Consider the following 19,249-nt stretch of genomic DNA (forward strand, 5'->3'; position numbering starts at 1 on the left):
AATTACGAACAAACATTTAAACTGTAAAATACTGTTCCAAAACAGGGTCAACAGATATCCTCCATAGACACCTGATTAAATCATTAAATTGGATAAATTTATATGCGAACTTTAGACAAAATTTTACGGTTAACCTTTTTTTGAACAGATAAATTGAGATTGTGTTACAGACCAATTAGCCTAAAACGGCTAAACAGGTTGACCGAGGCCTCTTTTACTTCCTACTATCCTACTCTATCTTGCATTATCCTCCTCTCTCACTGTCTGCTGATCCTCAGCATGCTTTATTCTCCAAAGGCCAATGATGAGAGACATGAACTCCCATTCTACCTCAATAAAGGTCGAAACTAGTCTGGGTAGTGGCCCTTCCCTTAATGCATAACATTAGACATATCTGCAAGGAGATGTGTTTTGCATTATAGGAGATACTGAGATAGGAGTGTTGGTATCTTGCTCCACCTTTGCAACGAGTTGCCCTGGTGTTGTACCACCTTACCCCAGTCCTGAAGATACTTTCAGGCGCAAACTTTGTTTGCTCACACTTGGATAAAGGATTAAACTAATTTTATTATACTCTAACCAAGTGAAAAATAAACTTTCAACATCTTTCTCTAAATTCAGAGTAATTTATTAAAAAAGGGTGGCACACCATTTGGCAACTCCTATAGGTAGAGATGACTTGCTAATGCTTCTGCCTGGTATCTCCACTTGGGCCTGGCTCCCACTGAAGAGACCAAGGCAAGCTGCCACACGCAGGACAACATCGCCAGCATCAAGGTGGCAAACTATGAAACGCGCAGGAAAGAGGAAGAAGTCACACCCAGTGCCCCAACAAAGCGCACAAGAGAAACGGAATCAAAAGAAAAGAAAAAAGCAAAACAAAGCAGCCTGATGTCATCGGAGGACGAGACAGAGTATACCCATACTAAAGGTCGATGTCAAACAATAGGCACAAAGCCCCTCGGCAATGACGTAACAATGCTAGAGAGCCTACCCCCAGTAAGGGATCAACCGACAGAACCACAAGTCCAGGAAATGGACTCTGAAGACGAAGGGGAGAGGGACTCCCCAAACAGGCTCATCATTGACTTGGGTGCTGAATGTGAAACCAGCACCGACGAGGAACCAGAACTGGCCTGCATAGAACAACCAACAGATAACGCCCCCCCCCTCATACTAACACCAACATGGAAGTTAAAATCGCAACCTTAAACACTAACGGACTACGCAACCCCTTTGCGCAAAGCGCTGTCTGGAGGCTAATGTTAACACACAAAATCAATATCCTCCTCATACAAGAAACCCATTTCTATAAGCACTGGGACGTGGAGAACTTCTCGAGAAGCTATCCAGTCACCAGCTACTGATGCTTTGGGGACGCTCACTCGCGAGGGGTGGGGATACTAATTCGCCCCCCAATCGTGGGGGGGTTCTTCAACGTCCAAAAAGACGCCACAGGACGCCTAGTAACGGTGGACTGGAAGTACGGTGGCCGTACCATCCGACTGGCTGCAGTTTACGCACCGAACAATCCATACCACAGAACTGGTCTCTTCTCTGCCCTTGAAAACTATCTCCTGGGAGCAGAACACCTAATAGTTGCAGGAGACTGGAACTGTGTGGAAGACACACGTCTAGACAAAATTGGTGGGAATCCAAACAACGGAACTGGCAGCATTGCCGCTTTAAAGCGATGCTGTATTAATTTTGATCTCCTCGATATCTGGAGGCAGAATAACCCCTCCAAAGTAGAAACTACGTGGTGCCACGGCCAGATAGCGACAAGACTAGACAGGGTGTACGTGTCCCAAAACTTGGAACAATATGTTCAGAGGATACGTCACACTGCAGTGCACAATATGACAACCGACCACAAAATGGTCATACTCAAAATCACGCTCCCAGAGGTTATGGAAACAGCCAGAGGGCCTTGGAGGCTTCCTCCCACCTTTCCCAGTCTTTTTAGCGACCAGCTACAGAACCTCTGTGACAGATGGACAAACACCAACTGGGACTGGGAAAACTGGCTGAGCTTCAAGTGGCAGGCTAGGGAACTGTTCCAAAAATGCGGGCGCGAAAGGGCCTACCAACAACGCAAACGGCTGAGGGATCTCTACAGGGAACTCGGCTGGTACCGGACAAATGAACGGAGTGGAGTTCCCTGCAGACATCTTATCAGGCAAATAGAAATAGAGCTGCAGCAAGAGCGGCAGAGTAGAGTCGAAGACCTCGATTTTTGAACGAGACTCTATCTCAGAAATTTGGAAACACCTTCCGCCGCATTCTACAACCAACAACGGGTGGCGGCTAATGATGAGAAAACGATTCACCGGATCGAGGAGAAGGGCCAGATTTTACGCTCAACCAACGAAATACTCCGTCACTTTCATCAGCAGTATATCGGTATCTTCTCTGACCGGCAGGGCACGGGGGACTTCAGTGAGTGGGACGCAACACGTTTTCCCGATCATCTTAGTGCCCTGCAGGACAGGCCGATAACTGCAGCCGAATTAAAGGCCACGTGTAGAATGATGAAAACAAAGAAGACCCCAGGGCCAGACGGACTGGGGATAGAATTCTATAGATCTATCTGGGAATTTGCATTGGCAGCGTTAATAAACATCTTTAACGAATTCCTCACTTCGGGAAACATCCCCGAGGAATTCGTTAAGAGCCACACCATCTTTATCCCGAAGAAAGACCGAGATTGGACTTTGTCGAATAACTGGCGTCCAATCTCCCTAACCAACGTAGACTACAAGATTTTTGCAAAAATTATCTGCACGCGCCTTAAGGGCAGTATCGAAAAAATAATAACAAGCTCACAGGTCTACGGGATCCCTGGTAGATCTATGGAATTCAATCTCTTTTTGTTAAGAGACTTGATCAAACTGGCCAAAGAGAAAAAATACCCCCTGGCACTTCTCTCCACCGACCTGGAGAAAGCGTTTGACAGCGTCAACCACAGGTATTGCAGAACATCCTACAAAAAACAGGCGTGGGCCCGAGACTTCGGCGTACAATTAAAAACATGTATGCGGAAGCCACGACCCAACTATCTATTAATGGGTTTCTAACAGAACCAATCTGCATAAAGAGAGGGGTTAGGCAAGGCTGCCTGCCAAGCCCCCTCCTCTTCTCCCTAGTATTAGAACCCCTAATCAAAAGAATTGATAACACCCCCGCAATTAACAGTATTCCACTGCCCCAAGGCTCCAGACAATGCAAAATAGTGGCATATGCAGATGATGTAGTGGCTACACTCAGAGACTCTGAGTCCATCTATATCTATCTGCACACGCTGCAAAAATTCAGCATAGTCAGTGGTCTTCGCGTTAATGCATAAAAAACCAAAATCAAAAGTTTCGGAAATTTCCATAGCACTGGACTTCCCTACGGTTTAACGCTACAGACACAGCCCCTAACTATACTAGGCGTGCCCTTTTCAGACACCCTAGCACTACCAATCCAAAAATTGCAGGAGACGAGCAGGGAAAGGATAAGGCTGTTCAAACCAACCTTCTTCTCCTTTTATGGCAGAGCGACAGTAATAAAAACAATCGTCACCCCAATGCTGATGCACACTGTCAATATCACAGGCATCACACTGGCACAAGAAAATAAATTATCAAAAGAACTCCTGGATTTCTTCTAGAATGGGAGAAAACGCGAAGTAAAGAAAGAATACCTACAACTCAAACAAGAAGAAGGGGGTTATGCTCTGCCTGATCACAAAAGCTTGCTACAAGCAAACACGTTCAAAACCGTACGGAAGGCCTTAAACTCCAACCACATTTCTGGCCTACTAATTAGATATTTTATAGGACTTTTCCTCCCCCTCTTTGGGATCACGGACTATGCTGGACCCCGCGCAAGGGGGGTGCCCAAGTGGTACCGTACAGTAGTGAAATCGATCACAACACTCAGAGACAGAGGAATAGCAATCCTCACACACAAACCCAAAGCAGTATACTGGGATTTCTTCCAACTTTCCAGGCGTGATACACCCAATCTTAGTACAAATAATGAAATTCTCTTCAGAAACATCAAAAATAGCTGGGGACAGCCTTTTCATCGGGATCTAGCCTGGAGAATAGCCTACGGGCGGCTCCCGGTGAAACAGGTGAAATCTCGGTATGTACCTAACCCGTGCGACCCATTCTGCGATGTCTGCCGGGACGTGGAAACGGTGGACCACTTCTTTTATTTTTGCCCACCAGCCCAACGCATCTGGCGGAGACTCAGCACAGCATTGGGAATCCCCATGCTGACAGTAGAAGAGGTCGTACGACTACAATTCCCGCCACCAGTCCAAAAAACCCAAAAGTTCACTATCTTCCTAATCAATGTACTAAAATATCACATCTGGAAAGTACGGAAAAAATCCCAGGTACGAGACGCAAATTTAATATATGCAAGAATAAGAAAAGGTTTCTTTTTCTACTTACCCAAATTTCTTGCACAAGAAAAGCACTTACTAGGAGACTTTAAATTTGTGAATCAATACTGCAAACCACCGACAATATGCTTTCTTATACAGGGATGCATCAAGCCCTGTATATCTCTTTAGAACCCAAAAAACCCACCATCCCCCCCACCCCAGGAAAAAGAATAACCACTCTGTCTCCTCTAGCCACAAAGCTTTCGCTGGCACGGTTTCTTTACTCCAAACAAGGGGGGGGAGAGCTGAGAACCCGGACGGCGAAGGCTTACTGCGAGGCGGTGCCGCTCCTCGTGAGCGGCATCTCCCGGCCAGTTTCTTCCCATTCTAAGTCCCAGTGGTACCAGGTATACAAGTTCCTCAGTAAGTTCCTATTCATTCCTACTTACCGGACCTTAAGTCCTGTTATTTTAGATTTAAAATAAATATTTAAATAAGTCCTATTATTTACATCTTGTCTTTAAAAAAAAAAAAAAAAATTATTTACCTGGAATAAAAATAAGGATATTATATCTAGTAACATAAAAAGAACCTCCATTAATACTGGAGTAAATCATTACTTTAGATAAAATAATATGTGAACTATAGACAAAAGTCTATGTTTAACCTTTTTCTGAACAGGTAAATTGAGATTATATGTTACAGACCAATTAGCCAATAAGGCTAAACAGGTTGACTGAGGCCTCTTTTTACCTCCTACTATCCTACTCTATCTTATATCATACTCCTCTTTTACTGTCTGCTGATCCTCAGCATGCTTTATTCTCCAAAGGCCAATGATGAGAGACATGAACTCCCATTCTACCTCAATAAAGGTTGAAACTAGTCTGGGTAGTGGCCCTTCCCTTAATGCATAACATTAGACATATCCGCAAGGAGACATAACATTAGACATATCCGCAAGGAGATGTGTTTTGCATTATAGGAGATACTGAGATAGGAGTGTTGTAGCTTGCTCCACCTTTGCAACAAGTTGCCTGGTGTTGTACCACCTTACCCCAGTCCTGAAGATACTTTCAGGTGCAAACTTTGTTTGCTCACACTTGGATAAAGGATTAAACTAATTTTATTATATGGCATGTATATATTAATGCACTTTTTGATAATTCAGAAAAGTGTTCAGACAAATAAAATTTGTATTTTAGAAGAGGTATGAGGAAAGAATTGTTTACTATTACTTACATAAGTATAATATATTGGGGGAAAGTATAATTCTTAGTTTCAATTAATTTTTTTTTGTTAATTTTTTTCATTTTGTAAGTTGTGAACTTTTGTTACTATTATAAAAATGTGTTTTTCATTTTTGAATTACATTTTGAAGTTTATGTGTTTTTTTTTCCTCTATCCTTTTTAGTGGTGCATGCTTTTTAAAGCAGTGGAACAAAAAATTAAAGAGGTCCCCAAAGATGATCCATGCTTTTCTATTTACTTCCAAACTTTTGAAGGTAAAGAAAATTTACTGCAAATATGTGATCTAAAAACACTCTGATGTTGTTATTAATAATGTTACTGTTATTATTCATTACCTTGACAGAGTGCTAGACTCATTGCAAGTGGCTCATTCTTGTTTATACAGTGCCTGTCACACTTATGCTTTATTATTTTATATTATGGTGAAGCAACACAAACTACTTTACCATGAGATGGAACAACTAGCTAACTCACTTGCCAACATATCTTCATAATTGACCAGGAAACTTGAACAAAAATGTTGCCTTCAATAACAAATAACTAATTGCATTTTTGTATTGCAAAAAAAAATATATATATATATCCTTAGCCCATCGACCGTACAAAATGTACTATAGGTTTACAAATAACCTTTCATAGGCAGGAGCAACATTTTAAAATTAAAAAAAAAAAAAAAACATGCTCATAGTTCCATAAATATTTAAATCATTCTGCAAGTACTACATGTTAATTGCATTCCTGGTTACTCTGTCTATCTTTGTATCGTCAACAAACAGTTGTTGACAAAGCAGAGATTCGCTGTCAATCCATTTCTGCATGTATGTAATCTCTTAACAACTTTTCCAAAATCTTCACCACCACTTCTAGAGATACTGATAGGTTGACAGTAAGACAACGTCTTTACTTCACCCTAGTGCAATCACCAGGGTGATACAAAGGTAATCCAAGGTAATCTTTGCACTCTTGTGGAATCTGCTTTGTTCTCACTGAAATTATACAGCTGGGTTGAAGGCACATCCAGTATTTGATCTTTTTTAGACTCCACCTCACACCATAAGCTGGAACTGTGGGTATGTTTGTTTTTTTTTTATGTTGCTCCCACCTGTCATACACATAGCTCATCCTACCATGACTGAATATATAGCTTTAAACAACTACTACATGGAAAATCGTTACTAATATTGCAATCATCACTTTCTAGTCTAATTAGAATCAATAATCCAATATTGTTATTGTTAACATCACACTTTTCCTTTTGTATTTTGTCTATCCTTTCTAAAAATATTTATTCCCGTAAACTCATCGTGGGAAGTCCCCGAGTCATACACGTACCTCATCATATCATGCCTTAAATACCTTCACGTTCTCTGTAGATATCACACTCTCCATGCAAAAAAAACCAGCTTCTCACTCCTTTGCTCATCATGCCTTCCTTATACAGCTTCTAGCTTGTTCTCCCAAATATAATAATAATCATCATTATCAGCCATTGTTGATCCACTGCTGGATGAAGGCCTTTCCAAGATTACTCCAAAACTGTCTGTCAATGGCTCTCCTTTCCCATGTCACTCCTGCAAATCTGATGATAATCATCAATCCACGGTGATTTAGGTTGGCATCATGGTCAGTTTTTTCCTCTCCTGGAATCCAATCCAGTATTTCTTTTGTCCATCGTTGATCTTGTCTTCAAATAATATGCCCAGCCCATTGCCACTTCAGATGTTTCACTCTTCGTATGATGTCTTTGGTTTGACTTCTTATCTACATATTCCTTTTGTGATCCAGTCTTGTGATACCGAGTATACTTCTTTCCATACTAAATTGTCTTATTCTTAATTTTTGAATATCCTTTGCATTTAATGTCCATGTTTCACAGCCATATGTCAATATAGGAAGAATACTTTTGTTAAAAACTTTTCTCTTCAGGCATAATGGTAATTGGCTTTTGAATATTGAATGTAATTTTCCAAATGCTTTCCACCCAAGCATCGTGCACCTTTTAATTTCGTCCATGATATTTTGTTCCATTGATATCTGTTGTCCTAAGTATATGTAATGGTCTACTTGTTTAATTTCCTCATTATTGATTTTTATTATTTCTGGTTGGACATAGCTATTGAACATAACTTGGGTGTTCGCTAGGTTTATCTTTAGGCCAGCTGTTTTGCTAGCAATTTGGAGTTCATGGATAAGAATCTGTAATTCATACGCAATTGAAGTAATGATAACTATGTCATCTGCAAAGCGTAAATGGCTTAAATATCTTCCATTTATCTTCAGACCTTTCCCTTCCCAATCAAGAAGTTTGAATATTTCTTCTAGGCATGCTGTGAATAATTTTGTAGATATTGTGTAACCCTGTCTTATACATCTCTGTATTTCTACAGTAGAGATGTTTCCATTGAAATGAATTGCTGCTGTGGCCTTGGTGTATGCTGATTTGATGGTCCTGACGTATGACTCCTCCACTTGTTGGTTTCATAATGCTTTAAGTATTGCACAAGTTTTAAGTGAATCAAAGACTTTCTCATAGTCAATAAAACCAAGACATAGTGATAATTAATATTCATTACACCATTCAATAATCTGCTGTACAACTTGAATATGACTGGTAATTAATTTACGGAATTAACAACGCATATGAAGTATTTTAATTAAAGATAACTTTAATGAATCACTTCTATATTTCGGCAATGTCACATTGCCATCTTCAGGAACATAAAGATATGGTATGTGCACTAAGGAACTAACAAAGCAAATGAGGAAGAAAGTAAGAAACTACTTTTGTTCCTAAAGTCCTAATGGTGCCCTCTTGCGGGCTAATTTGGTAGTCTTGGCAGTTGGGCTGAAGTTCTCATAATGAAAGTCTCCCAAATTTGGGGCAGTTTCATGCACCCAAATTTGTTGAGGTTAGGAACGTTTTTTAGAGCTGCTGAAGATTCTTTGAATAATCTTTCGTATTTAAACTTGCTGCGATGGATTATTTTTGTTTTCTTCCAACGAATTTTATGATGGGTATCTAAGGCATGGTCTGCCAACCCAGAGCGGCTGTACTAGTGAAAACGGATGTAGTCTTGGTGTTCTGAAATCCTGATATTTGTTGTTCTGCCTGTTTGGCCAAAGTAGGACAATTTGCAGCTGCAAGGGACCTGGTATACACCAGGTAGGTCTAGGGGAAGTGGTTGGTCTTTGGTAGAGCGGATAAGGGATGCCAACTTTTTATATGGTCTGTAACAGGAAGTAAGGTCATATTTTTTGAGGATATTAGTTATTTTTACAGAGGTGCCCTGGATGTAGGGGATAGTGATAGACTTGGTGTAGTCTTTATTGTGGAGGGGGGGTTGTGGTTTATAGGTTTTAGTATTTTTTGGATTTTTTTGGGGTTATAGCCATTGGCTAAGAAAGTGTTGAGGATGTGGTTTAGTTCCATAGTCAGGGCCTTGTCATCTGAGCAGATTAATTTTGCCCTGTTATATAGTGTTTTTATCACCCCATATTGTTGTGAGGGGGGGTGGTGGGATTGCTGGTGAATGTATCTGCCAGTGTGGGTGGGTTTTCTGTAAACAGAGAAAACCAAAGATCCATCAAGCTGGCGGGTGATTAAAGTGTCTAGGAAGGGGAGGGTGTTGTTTTCCTCTTTTTCTAAGGTGAACTGGATTCTGGGATGTTGGTTGTTTAAGTGTGTTAGGAAGGAGTGGAGTGTGTCTGAGCCATGTGGCCAAATAGCAAACACATCATCCACATAACGAAGCCAAATAGTGGGTTTTTGTGGGGCGGAGTTTAAGGCTTTCTCTTCAAATGTCTCCATAAAGAAATTGGCCAAGGGTGTGGAAAGTGGTGAACCCATGGCTGTCCCCTCTATCTGTTTGTAGAACTTTCCTTGCCAAACGAAATAGCCTGAGTTCATTGTGAACTGAAATAGGGCTGAGATATCGGGAGGAAACTTGCCTTGGATGAGCTCAAGGGTTTCTTTGAGTGGGACATTAGTGAATAGGGAGGAGACGTCAAAACTGACCATTATGTCAGTGTGTTGGAGTGTGAGGTTTTCTATACTGGCTTTAAAGTGGGCTGAGTTTTTTATGTGTGATGGTGTGTTGCCAGTGTAGTGTGTGAGCGTTTTGGCTAAATGTTTGGCTAATTTATATGTAGGGGAATCAATGCCATCCACTATGGGACGCAATGGCACATTTTGTTTATGTATTTTTGGGAGTCCATATAATCGGGGGGATCTAGAGTTATAAGGTTTAAGTTTGTTGGTGACTTCCACAGGCCAAGAAGTGACCTTCTTAAGGAGTTTGTGGATAGTTCTAATCTGAGAGTTGGTCGGATTATATTCAATGGGGAGGTAAGTAGTACGGTCTCGTATTAAAGAATTTAGCTTACCTTTGTAGTCTTTTTGATTGAGTACCACAGTGGCGCTTCCCTTATCAGCTTTGGTGATTACTATTTTTTTGTTGTTTTTTAATTCTTGTAGGGCTGTATATTCGTTTTTGGATAAGTTGGATTTCGGAGGTTTGGCTTTAGTGAGAACACCGACTACATCCAGTCTCACGTTGTTGGCGATTCCGAAATCCAACTTATCCAACTAGGTCTAGAGTTGCACAAAGCCTATGAGCTAAGACTTTTGTAAACCACTGATAGTAGCCTGATAGGTCAGTAGTTCATCGTCTTCTACCTCACCCTTTTTATGTATCAGAATTAGGGTAGCCTTCTTCCATGTTCTTGGTACATCATTTTTCTTCAGGCATAAATTAAATAGTTTTGCTAAGAGTTTGTACATTATTTCTCCACCTGTTTTTAGAAGTTCAGCTATAACTCCATCATCACCTGCAGCTTTCCCATTTTGCAAACTTTGGATGCTCTAATAACTTCTTCTGGTAGAATCTGTACTTCAGCTGTTTCATAGTTTTCTTCTTCATTTAATTCATCATCCTGATATAATATTGAGTAAAATTCTTCAACTCTTTTTGCTATAGCATATCTATCTCTGGTGATAGTCCTGTCTTGTAGTTTGACTGCAGCCATCTATTTGTTGCTGTTCATCAATTGCTGTTTGGCTTTTTTGAGACTATGGTTGTTTTCAGTTGTTTGTTCTATGAATTTACAATTGAATTTTCTTATTTCTTCTGTGATACATTTTCTGATTGTTTTTCACAATTCAGTGTATTCAATTTTATTCTGTAGATTAATTGATTATTTAATTTCTCTTCATTTCTTTATAAGCTGTTTTGTTTCTTCAGATATTTTGTCTTATTTCTGTTCTGTGGTACGAGCTATTTCAAGTGAGCATTGTAAAAGGTTTTGGGTAATAATGTCATTATTACTTTCTCATAGATCAGCTTTGTCATCTATAATAAGATTTAAATCTATTGTTTAATTTATGTTGGAATATATCTTTTTTAATGTTGAATTTTTGTACATCTATGTTTTGCTTTGATCTCTGAAACATTTTCTTCTTTCTTTTTGGCAGTTTATTTGGATTTTACTGCGTACCCTACGATGGTCACTTCCAATGTTGAAGGTGTTTATAACAGAGCAGTCTTGAAAGATGTTTTTCTTATTGCTGAGGATAAAGTCATTTCACTAGTTTTTCCATTTGGACTTTTCCATGTTCACTTTCTATGTGTTTTTTTTCTTGAAAAAGGAATTCATGATATACAGGTTTTCTATTTCTGCAAATTCTATTAACCTTGCTCTGTCATCTCTCATGCCATATCCAAAATTTCTCATTGAGCTTTCATCTGAATGTTGTATACCAATTCTAGCATTAAAGTCTCCCATTACAATTCTGAAATGATGTTTTCCTTTATTGTAGAGTTGGGATACATCATGATAGAAGGCTTCAATTTCTTCATCAGTATGACTTATTGTTGGTGTATAGACCTGGATGAGCTTAAGAGTGTATATTTTGAGATTTGAACAACAATACTTGCTATTCGATTGGATATACTGTCAAATTCTATTATGTTGTTCTTCAGTTTTTTTTTGTTAATCAAGAATCCAACTCCACTGATTCTTTCCATATCTTGGCCTCTATAATATAGTATATCTCTGTTTTTTAATTGAAGATTTTCTTCACCATTACGTCTAACTTCACACAGTCCAAGAATATCCCATTTTAGTCGCTTTAGCTCTTCAGTTAGTTCGGTTAGCTGTGCTTCACTGCTCAGAGTCCTACAGTTTAATGTTCCAAGGTCTAGTTTCCAATGGCAGCATGATCTGATTACCCAGGGATTCTTAGCATCCGCTGCCTTCACGGCAATATTTTCACATGGGGTCACTAGTTTCCCAAAACTACTTGTCCACGGTTCTTTATTCAATATATTCAGAGCTGCCCTGATATCCAATGGATGGTAGTCCATTGGATATAATAATAATATAATATAGATATAATGTAATATAAATAATGCAGTACAGTATGTATTATAATGATGTCCTAATTGTCCAACATTTAATAATATAATGAAATTCAACCAGCACCTACTGAAATTTATGCACATAGTTTAGTATGACGGATATGTAATCCAACATAGGAATACCAGATGCACTGTTTTTTTTTTTACTTGGATAGTTTACATCATCATCATTTCCTGATATAAACTCAAGGGATGTACAGTATAATACAATAGCATTACACAATTAAGTTTACATTAATAATAATAATGCTTCAATCTACCTAGATCTTTTTAATACCAACCTCATATTCAAGAAGAAAAAATAATTTTGATGTATTTCTTGGAGGTTGTAGTCCTTAGGGTAAAATGGTATAGGAAAGGCTGTTTCAAAAAACAAAGTTAGATGGTATAAAGAGTAATATAGATATTATATATTATATAATAATATAGATAAATAAAGATCTACCTAGATCTTTTTAATACGAACCTCATATTCAAGAAGAAAAAATAATTTTGATGTATTTCTTGGAGGTTGTAGTCCTTAGGGGAAAATGGTATAGGAAAGGCTGTTTCAAAAAACAAAGTTAGATGGTATAAAGAGTAAGAGGAATAGTGCAATGAAGTGGGACTCTGTGGATTTTGATAGCAGATTCTTGTATTTTTACATGTTTAGAATGGAAGAATGGAGTGCCAGTTTGGTGAATTAGTGCCCATGAAAATACTGATATAAAGATATTGTATAGAAACAAAACATCTATGAGCAAGTTATTGAAGGAAATCTCTGTGCATGTGCACGTGCACGCATATGTGTGTGTGTGTGTGTGTGTGTGTGTGTGTGTGTGTGTGTGTGAGAGAGAGAGAGAGAGAGAGGGGGGGGGTATCTATTAAGGGAATTTTCTTTTTCTGGACAGCACCAAGTTCTTAGGGAGATTTTTTGGTACATTGCTCAAATTGTGCAAACCATATCCCAAGGTTGGACAGATTTGAAATTTACAGTGTTAATATAGTGATTTATACAAGATATGGGTTGAAAGGGAAAACTGATCTTGATGGAAGATCTGAATATTATGAAACGTAAGTAATGGGAAGTAAATGAAGTGACATCTTTCTTATGACAACACATGACTATGGTTTGATAACATTGAAGTTCACTGGGTTGTCCTCACCATACTAGAGAATGGCAAATGGAGATCATTGTTATTGAAGATCCTGAACCTTGGATCATTAGAGCATTACAAGAAATGTACTGTCATAAGCAAAACTATGGATAGAATTTTTTGTCAAGAAGGCTGTTAATGTATATAGGAAGAAGAGCATGGGTGATAGCACAGAGCTCTGGGATATCTCAGCTAGCCATTGATTCAGAAATCCAAAGAGAGGAATCCATTTGCTATGTCATGCAGTGAAAACTGAGGGAGGAAAAACTTGATGACACAAGTACAAAAATCCACAAGTAGAATATAAGATGATAAGCAAGTGGGCCTCTGCACCAGTCCTCATCCCTATACCAGAATGCACAGGAAATCTCAAGAGCAACTACATGAATTTCTCCAAATCTTTGTATGGCTTGTATCCATAGGTAGGTAAGATTGGTTAGGCGATTGTTGTGAAATGAGAATGGTATAGTCTGCATTGATGATCACTGATTAATTGGTGGATCTCCAGAATGAAGAAATTGTCTTGATAACCTTCTCTGCTGTTTTTGAGAGGATTGAGGTCTGAAGGCACTGAGATGACAGTTTGAGTGCTAGCTTTAACTTCTTTTTTCATAGCTGGACAAGATATAGATATGTTCCAAGCTGTTGGGTAGATACTAGATAAGTATAACAACTTGAATAGATGATATAGGATGGTTGTTAATGATGGAGCACAATGAGCATAACTGGATGGGGGATACCATGTGGTCTTTCTGGCAAACGATCAGAGGTAGCATACAGTGGCAGTGGTATAGTCAATGTATGTAATACAGTAGGAAGATCATTCTGGGTCTTATTATATCCATCCTGCTTTTTTTAGACTTTTCTTCTCTCTCATTCTGTTTAAGTGACTATACTTCTATGAGGGTAGTTTGAAAAGTTTGGTAAAAAAATAAGTTAAACACATATTTTTGGAAAAAATCACCTTTATATTCTCAACATAGTCGCCATCGAGGTATACACATTTGGTCCAGCGAGTTTCCAATTTTTTCATCCCATCTAAAAAGTAGGATTTGTCAAATTGTGCAAAATAGTCATTGACAGGTTTGATGACATCCGTGTTCGAAGAAAATTTTTTCCCACCGAGCCAAATTTTTAAGTTTGGGAACAAGAAGAAGTTACACGGGGCCAAGTCCAGAGAATACAGTGCATGTGGAACCAATTCGAACCCCAGTTCGTGCAATTTTGCCATTGCGACAGCCGATGTGTGGAACGGTGCATTGTCTTGATGAAAGAGCACTTTTTTGTGTGTAAATCTTGACCATTTTTTCTTCAGTTCTTCTTTTAAATGGTCCAAACTTTTAATGACGCATAATAGACTCCTGTTATTGTCTTACCCTTTTCCAAATAGTCTATCATGGTAATTCCTTGGGAATCCCAAAAAACAGTGGCCATCACCTTCCCAGCTGACAAAACGGTCTTCGCTTTTTTCGGTGCTCTTTCACCGGGCATTGTCCACTGTTTTGACTGCTGCTTGGACTCAGGTGTGTAGTGGTGGATCCAAGTTTCATCTACAGTCATGAATCAATGCAAAAAAATCCTTCAAATTGTGATTAAACATCGCCAAACATTGCTTGAAATGTCTTTTCTCATGCATTTTTAATCAACAGTCAACAATCATGCACATAGCTTTTGCTTGTGCAATTTTTCATGCAGGATATTATGCACCTGTTCAGTTGAGATGCCTACAATCTCAGCAATCTCATGCACTTTCACTTGGTGGTCTTCCATAACGATACCATGGATTTTGTCAATCATTTCCTTCGTAGTGACCTCAGTCGGGTGTCCGGAGCACGCTTCATCTTTAATGGACTTACGACCACATTTAAACTCATTTATCCAAAAATAAATAGTCTTTAATGCTGGTACAGAGTCCCCATGAACTGCATCTAACTTGGCTTTAATTTGCACGACCATCCACTTCTTGAAGTAAAAGTGTTTTATCACTGCACGAAATTCATTTTCTCCAATTTTATGAAAAATGAGGACACGATAATTTTAAATGTTTGACAAACAAGAACTATGCATTCGCACATGGCTAAAATTTTTCCAGGGGTCATGAAAAAGATATGTGTCGACACTGGTATGAATGAGCGAATTAACCGTCTATTGAAAATTTACCAAACTTTTCAAACAACCCTCGTACCTTGGTTAACTATCACACATTCTTGAATGTTAATGAAGTCAAGTTCCTTTATAATATGATTCTTCCCCTGATGCCATCTGGTTATCCCCCCCCCCTTGATTTCTCTCAGAACTCATATATCATCATCATCATCAAATTCTGTTACCTATAAAGACTCAAACATTATCAGATCTTATATTTCTGTTTTCTGAGGCACTTTTTACTGTATCAATCTACCTATATCTTGGTCTTCCTCTGGGACTTTTTCCTGCCAACCTGGCAGAGAACACTTGTTTTGCTATTCTTTCCTCTCCCATTCTATTTAAGTGACCATACCATCTAAGATTAGCTCTGCTAACACATTCCTGGATAATAACAATATCAAGTTCTTTCCTAATATCGTCATTTTTAATATGATATTGCCATTGATGCCATCTGTTCATGTTCCTAATCTTTCTCGGGACTCTCATATCTGCAGTCCCTAGTCTTTGGTGAAGTGTTTTATTTCTACTCCAACTCTCAGATCCATAAATTAAAATTGGCTTGAACACTCTCTTGTACACAGTTAATTTAGTGTTTTGAGTGGTTAGCATATCTGCTCTGATGCCAAAAAGAACTCTTATTCCATATAAATTTATTCAGTTGACTTCCTACCATACCAGCTTTGTTGATTCTGTTGTTTATTTCCATATTCAATTTACCATCTTCATTAAAAATCATGCCTAAGTAGCTGAAATGTTTTACTTGTTCTATAGGTTCTCCACTCACATTGCAGTTGATATTTTCAATGCTTCTGCCCATTTTCATTGCCTTTGTCTTGTTATTGCTAACCTTCATACTATATCTGTTACAACAGTTATTCAATTTAGTCAGGGAATCTTGCAGACTTGTACCAGATTTATTTAGAAGTATAATAAACATCATCCGAATAAAGCAAAGAGCTGACATTAACATCTCCAATTTTGATATCAGATTTAATACTACTTTCCTTCATAATGTGATCCATATAGATAATGAATAACAGAGGGGATTAAACCATCTTCCTGTACTTCCTTCAATTCTAACTGTTGATTTATAACTTAAATAAAGACTAAGTATTGCTTGATATAATGCCCCACAGACACCATACAACTGTAGCGTTTCAAGTAGCTTTTCTCTTGGCACCTTTTCATATGCCTTTTCCAGATCTATAAAACTTACATACAGATCTTTGTTATATTCCCATGATTTCTCAACTATTTGTCTTAAAGTGAAAATCTGATACCGACAGCCTCTATTTGGCCTGAATCCAGCTTGTTCTTTGCCGAGCTTCCCTTCCACAATCCTTCTCAACCGTTTCTCAAGTATTCTTGCATAAATCTTAACAGTAACACTCAGTAGGGAAATACCTCTGTAATTCTCACATTCAGTTTTATTTCCCTTCTTATATATGGGTGCTGTGAGAGCTCAACTCCAATCATTTGGAATTTGTCCCTCTGTCCAAGCCTTCTGAACTATACAGTGCAGCCACTGTAAGACTTTTATACCTCCATACTTGAGCATTTCTGGTCGATTATCATCTACTCCAGTTGCCTTTCTACATTTCAGACTTTTGATGGCTTTTTCTGCTTCAAGTATGGATATATATTCCTGTTTGCATCCCTTTTGAGTGTTTTTTTCCACTATGTTGTCACATATATGAAATCAGTAATTGAATTGCAGATTACAGACTTAGATTTTTGCATGCAGATTCTCTTTATGAAAACATTTTATTCTTCACCTCCGTGTTCTAATACAAATTCTGATACAATATCATTCTAATAAAACTTGCAGTTGAATTAGTGTGTAGTAAACACTGAAGAGGCAGAATTAATGAATAGGTAGATGAGAGGTGATATGAAACAGACTTAAGTTTGTTAGTGAATCTTTTCTGTAATCTGATAAAAGTTTCCTCACAAACTTAAAAATCTGTATCATATCATATCACCTTTTTTCTACCTATTCACTATGCTCTGCAGTCTACATTTTATCATCTCGCGTTCATATATTACTTTAACAGTAATATAAAATTCAAAAATTCAGAAAAATTTGAAAAAGTAATGAAAATAAGACTGAATCAGGAGGGAGTGGGGATTATTTTAAGAGTAATGTTCAGTATTTGGTAATTATATTTTATTATTATTAAGTGACACCTCCAAGGAATCCAAAGACTCATCGAGGGAGGGCACCAACTCTGCAACTCTGTTGCAGAGTAGGTGCCCTCCAACAATTCACTAACTACAGCAAACTGCATCTACATCAGCACCATCTACTTCTGATCACCACCATCACTATTATTTTCACAGACAATCACAAACATCCATACCCACAGTGGGATTCGAACCCACAGCCTTCTTTTTTTTTTTTTTTGGCTGGAGAGCAGATACGCTAACCACTCACCAACCAGGCCGGCTGGTAAAAGTTTCCTCACAAACTTAAAAGTCTGTATCATTGTCATATCACCTTTTTTCTACCTATTATGTATCCTCTATTATATTATACTGTACCTCTACCTATTATATATCTCTTATTTTTTTATATTTTTGGATTATTCTGTTTTATTTATTTTCCTTTGTTTATGCAAATAATTGTAAATTTTGTCCATATTTTTCTGTAATTATATAATTTTAACTTTCTTCATTTTTGATTTCACAGGTATATTGGCCCATTTAGCTGAAATGCTTCATCCTGCTACATTTGTTTCCCTTCTTCCTGATGATGAAAAAGAGATGCTTGTACCACATGTTAAAAGATGTTGTGAGAAGCATCGAGCCAGTCAGTTGAGGGAAAAAATTGTATCGTTGGGAATTGAGATTAAAGCAATGATGTAGCAAATTTTATTCCAAAGACTTGTGTGATTTGAATTTAATTGTGCTTCATATGAAGATAAAGCATGAAAGATATATGTCCTCCTAAGTAATCAAGATTTAAACAGTATATATATATATATTGATATAAAAGACCTTTTTTAATATACTAGACAAAAAAGAGATATAGCACTTTACTTCATTTCTTACAATAGATGACACTCGTGGTATTTTGAAGAAGCAAGTACTTATTAAAATATCTATAAAAATGGGGAAATTACTCATAGATCCACTGTACAAATAAACAACTTCTGCATGTTTTGCTGTCTACTGTCTGACAGCTTCCTCAGAAAGATGAGCATCTGAGAACTCCTAACAGCAGTTATTTTTGAAATGGATAACATTAGTAATAATGTGGATTATCCATGTGAATCATTTGACATATCATGGATAAGCTGTTTATTGTTGTGCAAAGAATTATGCCGGTAATCATCTTAGATGGTTACTGGTATAATGGAGGTCTGATTAGTATGTAGTCATAAGAGACTTCCAAATGTTGTGTAGTCTCAGGTCCTAGTTCCTGCTTCAGGCACAGTATGATCATATTACTTCAGCAGATTCCTTAAACATCCTTAACAAGAAATTATCTTTCAGGTAAGGCAGCTAAACAGAGACCAGTCTATTTCACAATGTTCTGAGAAAATGCATGAAGTGTGGCCACTTTTATCTTTCCTTTTATATTCAATGTATCATCATTTTGTTGTCTTTTACAGATTTCAAAACTTTTGAAAAACCTGTGATTTTCAAAAGGAATGCTTTTGAATGTCTTTAGGCAAATGGAGAAAAATTCTGTAGGGTACAAACTGGTTCCAAAGCCGTTCTAATGTTGACTTGTTTTAAATATTTCAATATATGTCTTGAAACATGATGAAGAGCAAAGAAACGTAACGTTTATAATCTATTTCTGTTAGTGTACAAGACAGTATCTCAGTAAAGAGTAATTTGTAAGTAACCATTTTGGAGTAACTGGTGGAATAGATTAACAATTGGTTTTTAAGGTTGTTTTTCAAGAATAA

At 37.9% G+C, this 19,249-nt stretch overlaps 1 protein-coding gene across 5 annotated transcripts in view; it reads left to right on the forward strand.

Annotated features, from left to right (window-relative positions):
• Positions 1-18,206, forward strand: part of LOC150109341 (BLOC-2 complex member HPS3) — a 386,547-nt gene extending 368,341 nt beyond the window's left edge. For all 5 annotated transcript variants that reach the window (XM_090407481.1, XM_090407512.1, XM_090407505.1 and 2 more), the window contains 2 exons: positions 5,796-5,886; positions 18,022-18,206. In XM_090407481.1, the coding sequence (XP_090263607.1) occupies positions 5,796-5,886; positions 18,022-18,197 (267 nt within the window). In that variant the 3' untranslated portion in view covers positions 18,198-18,206. The remainder of the gene's footprint in view (positions 1-5,795; positions 5,887-18,021) is intronic.
• Positions 18,207-19,249: the final 1,043 nt, after the last annotated feature.

The sequence above is a fragment of the Typopeltis vanoorti genome, chromosome 2 (assembly GCF_054136105.1).
Source record: "Typopeltis vanoorti isolate ZY-2024b chromosome 2, IOZ_Tvanoo_1.0, whole genome shotgun sequence".
NCBI classification, from domain to species: Eukaryota; Metazoa; Arthropoda; class Arachnida; order Uropygi; family Thelyphonidae; genus Typopeltis; species Typopeltis vanoorti.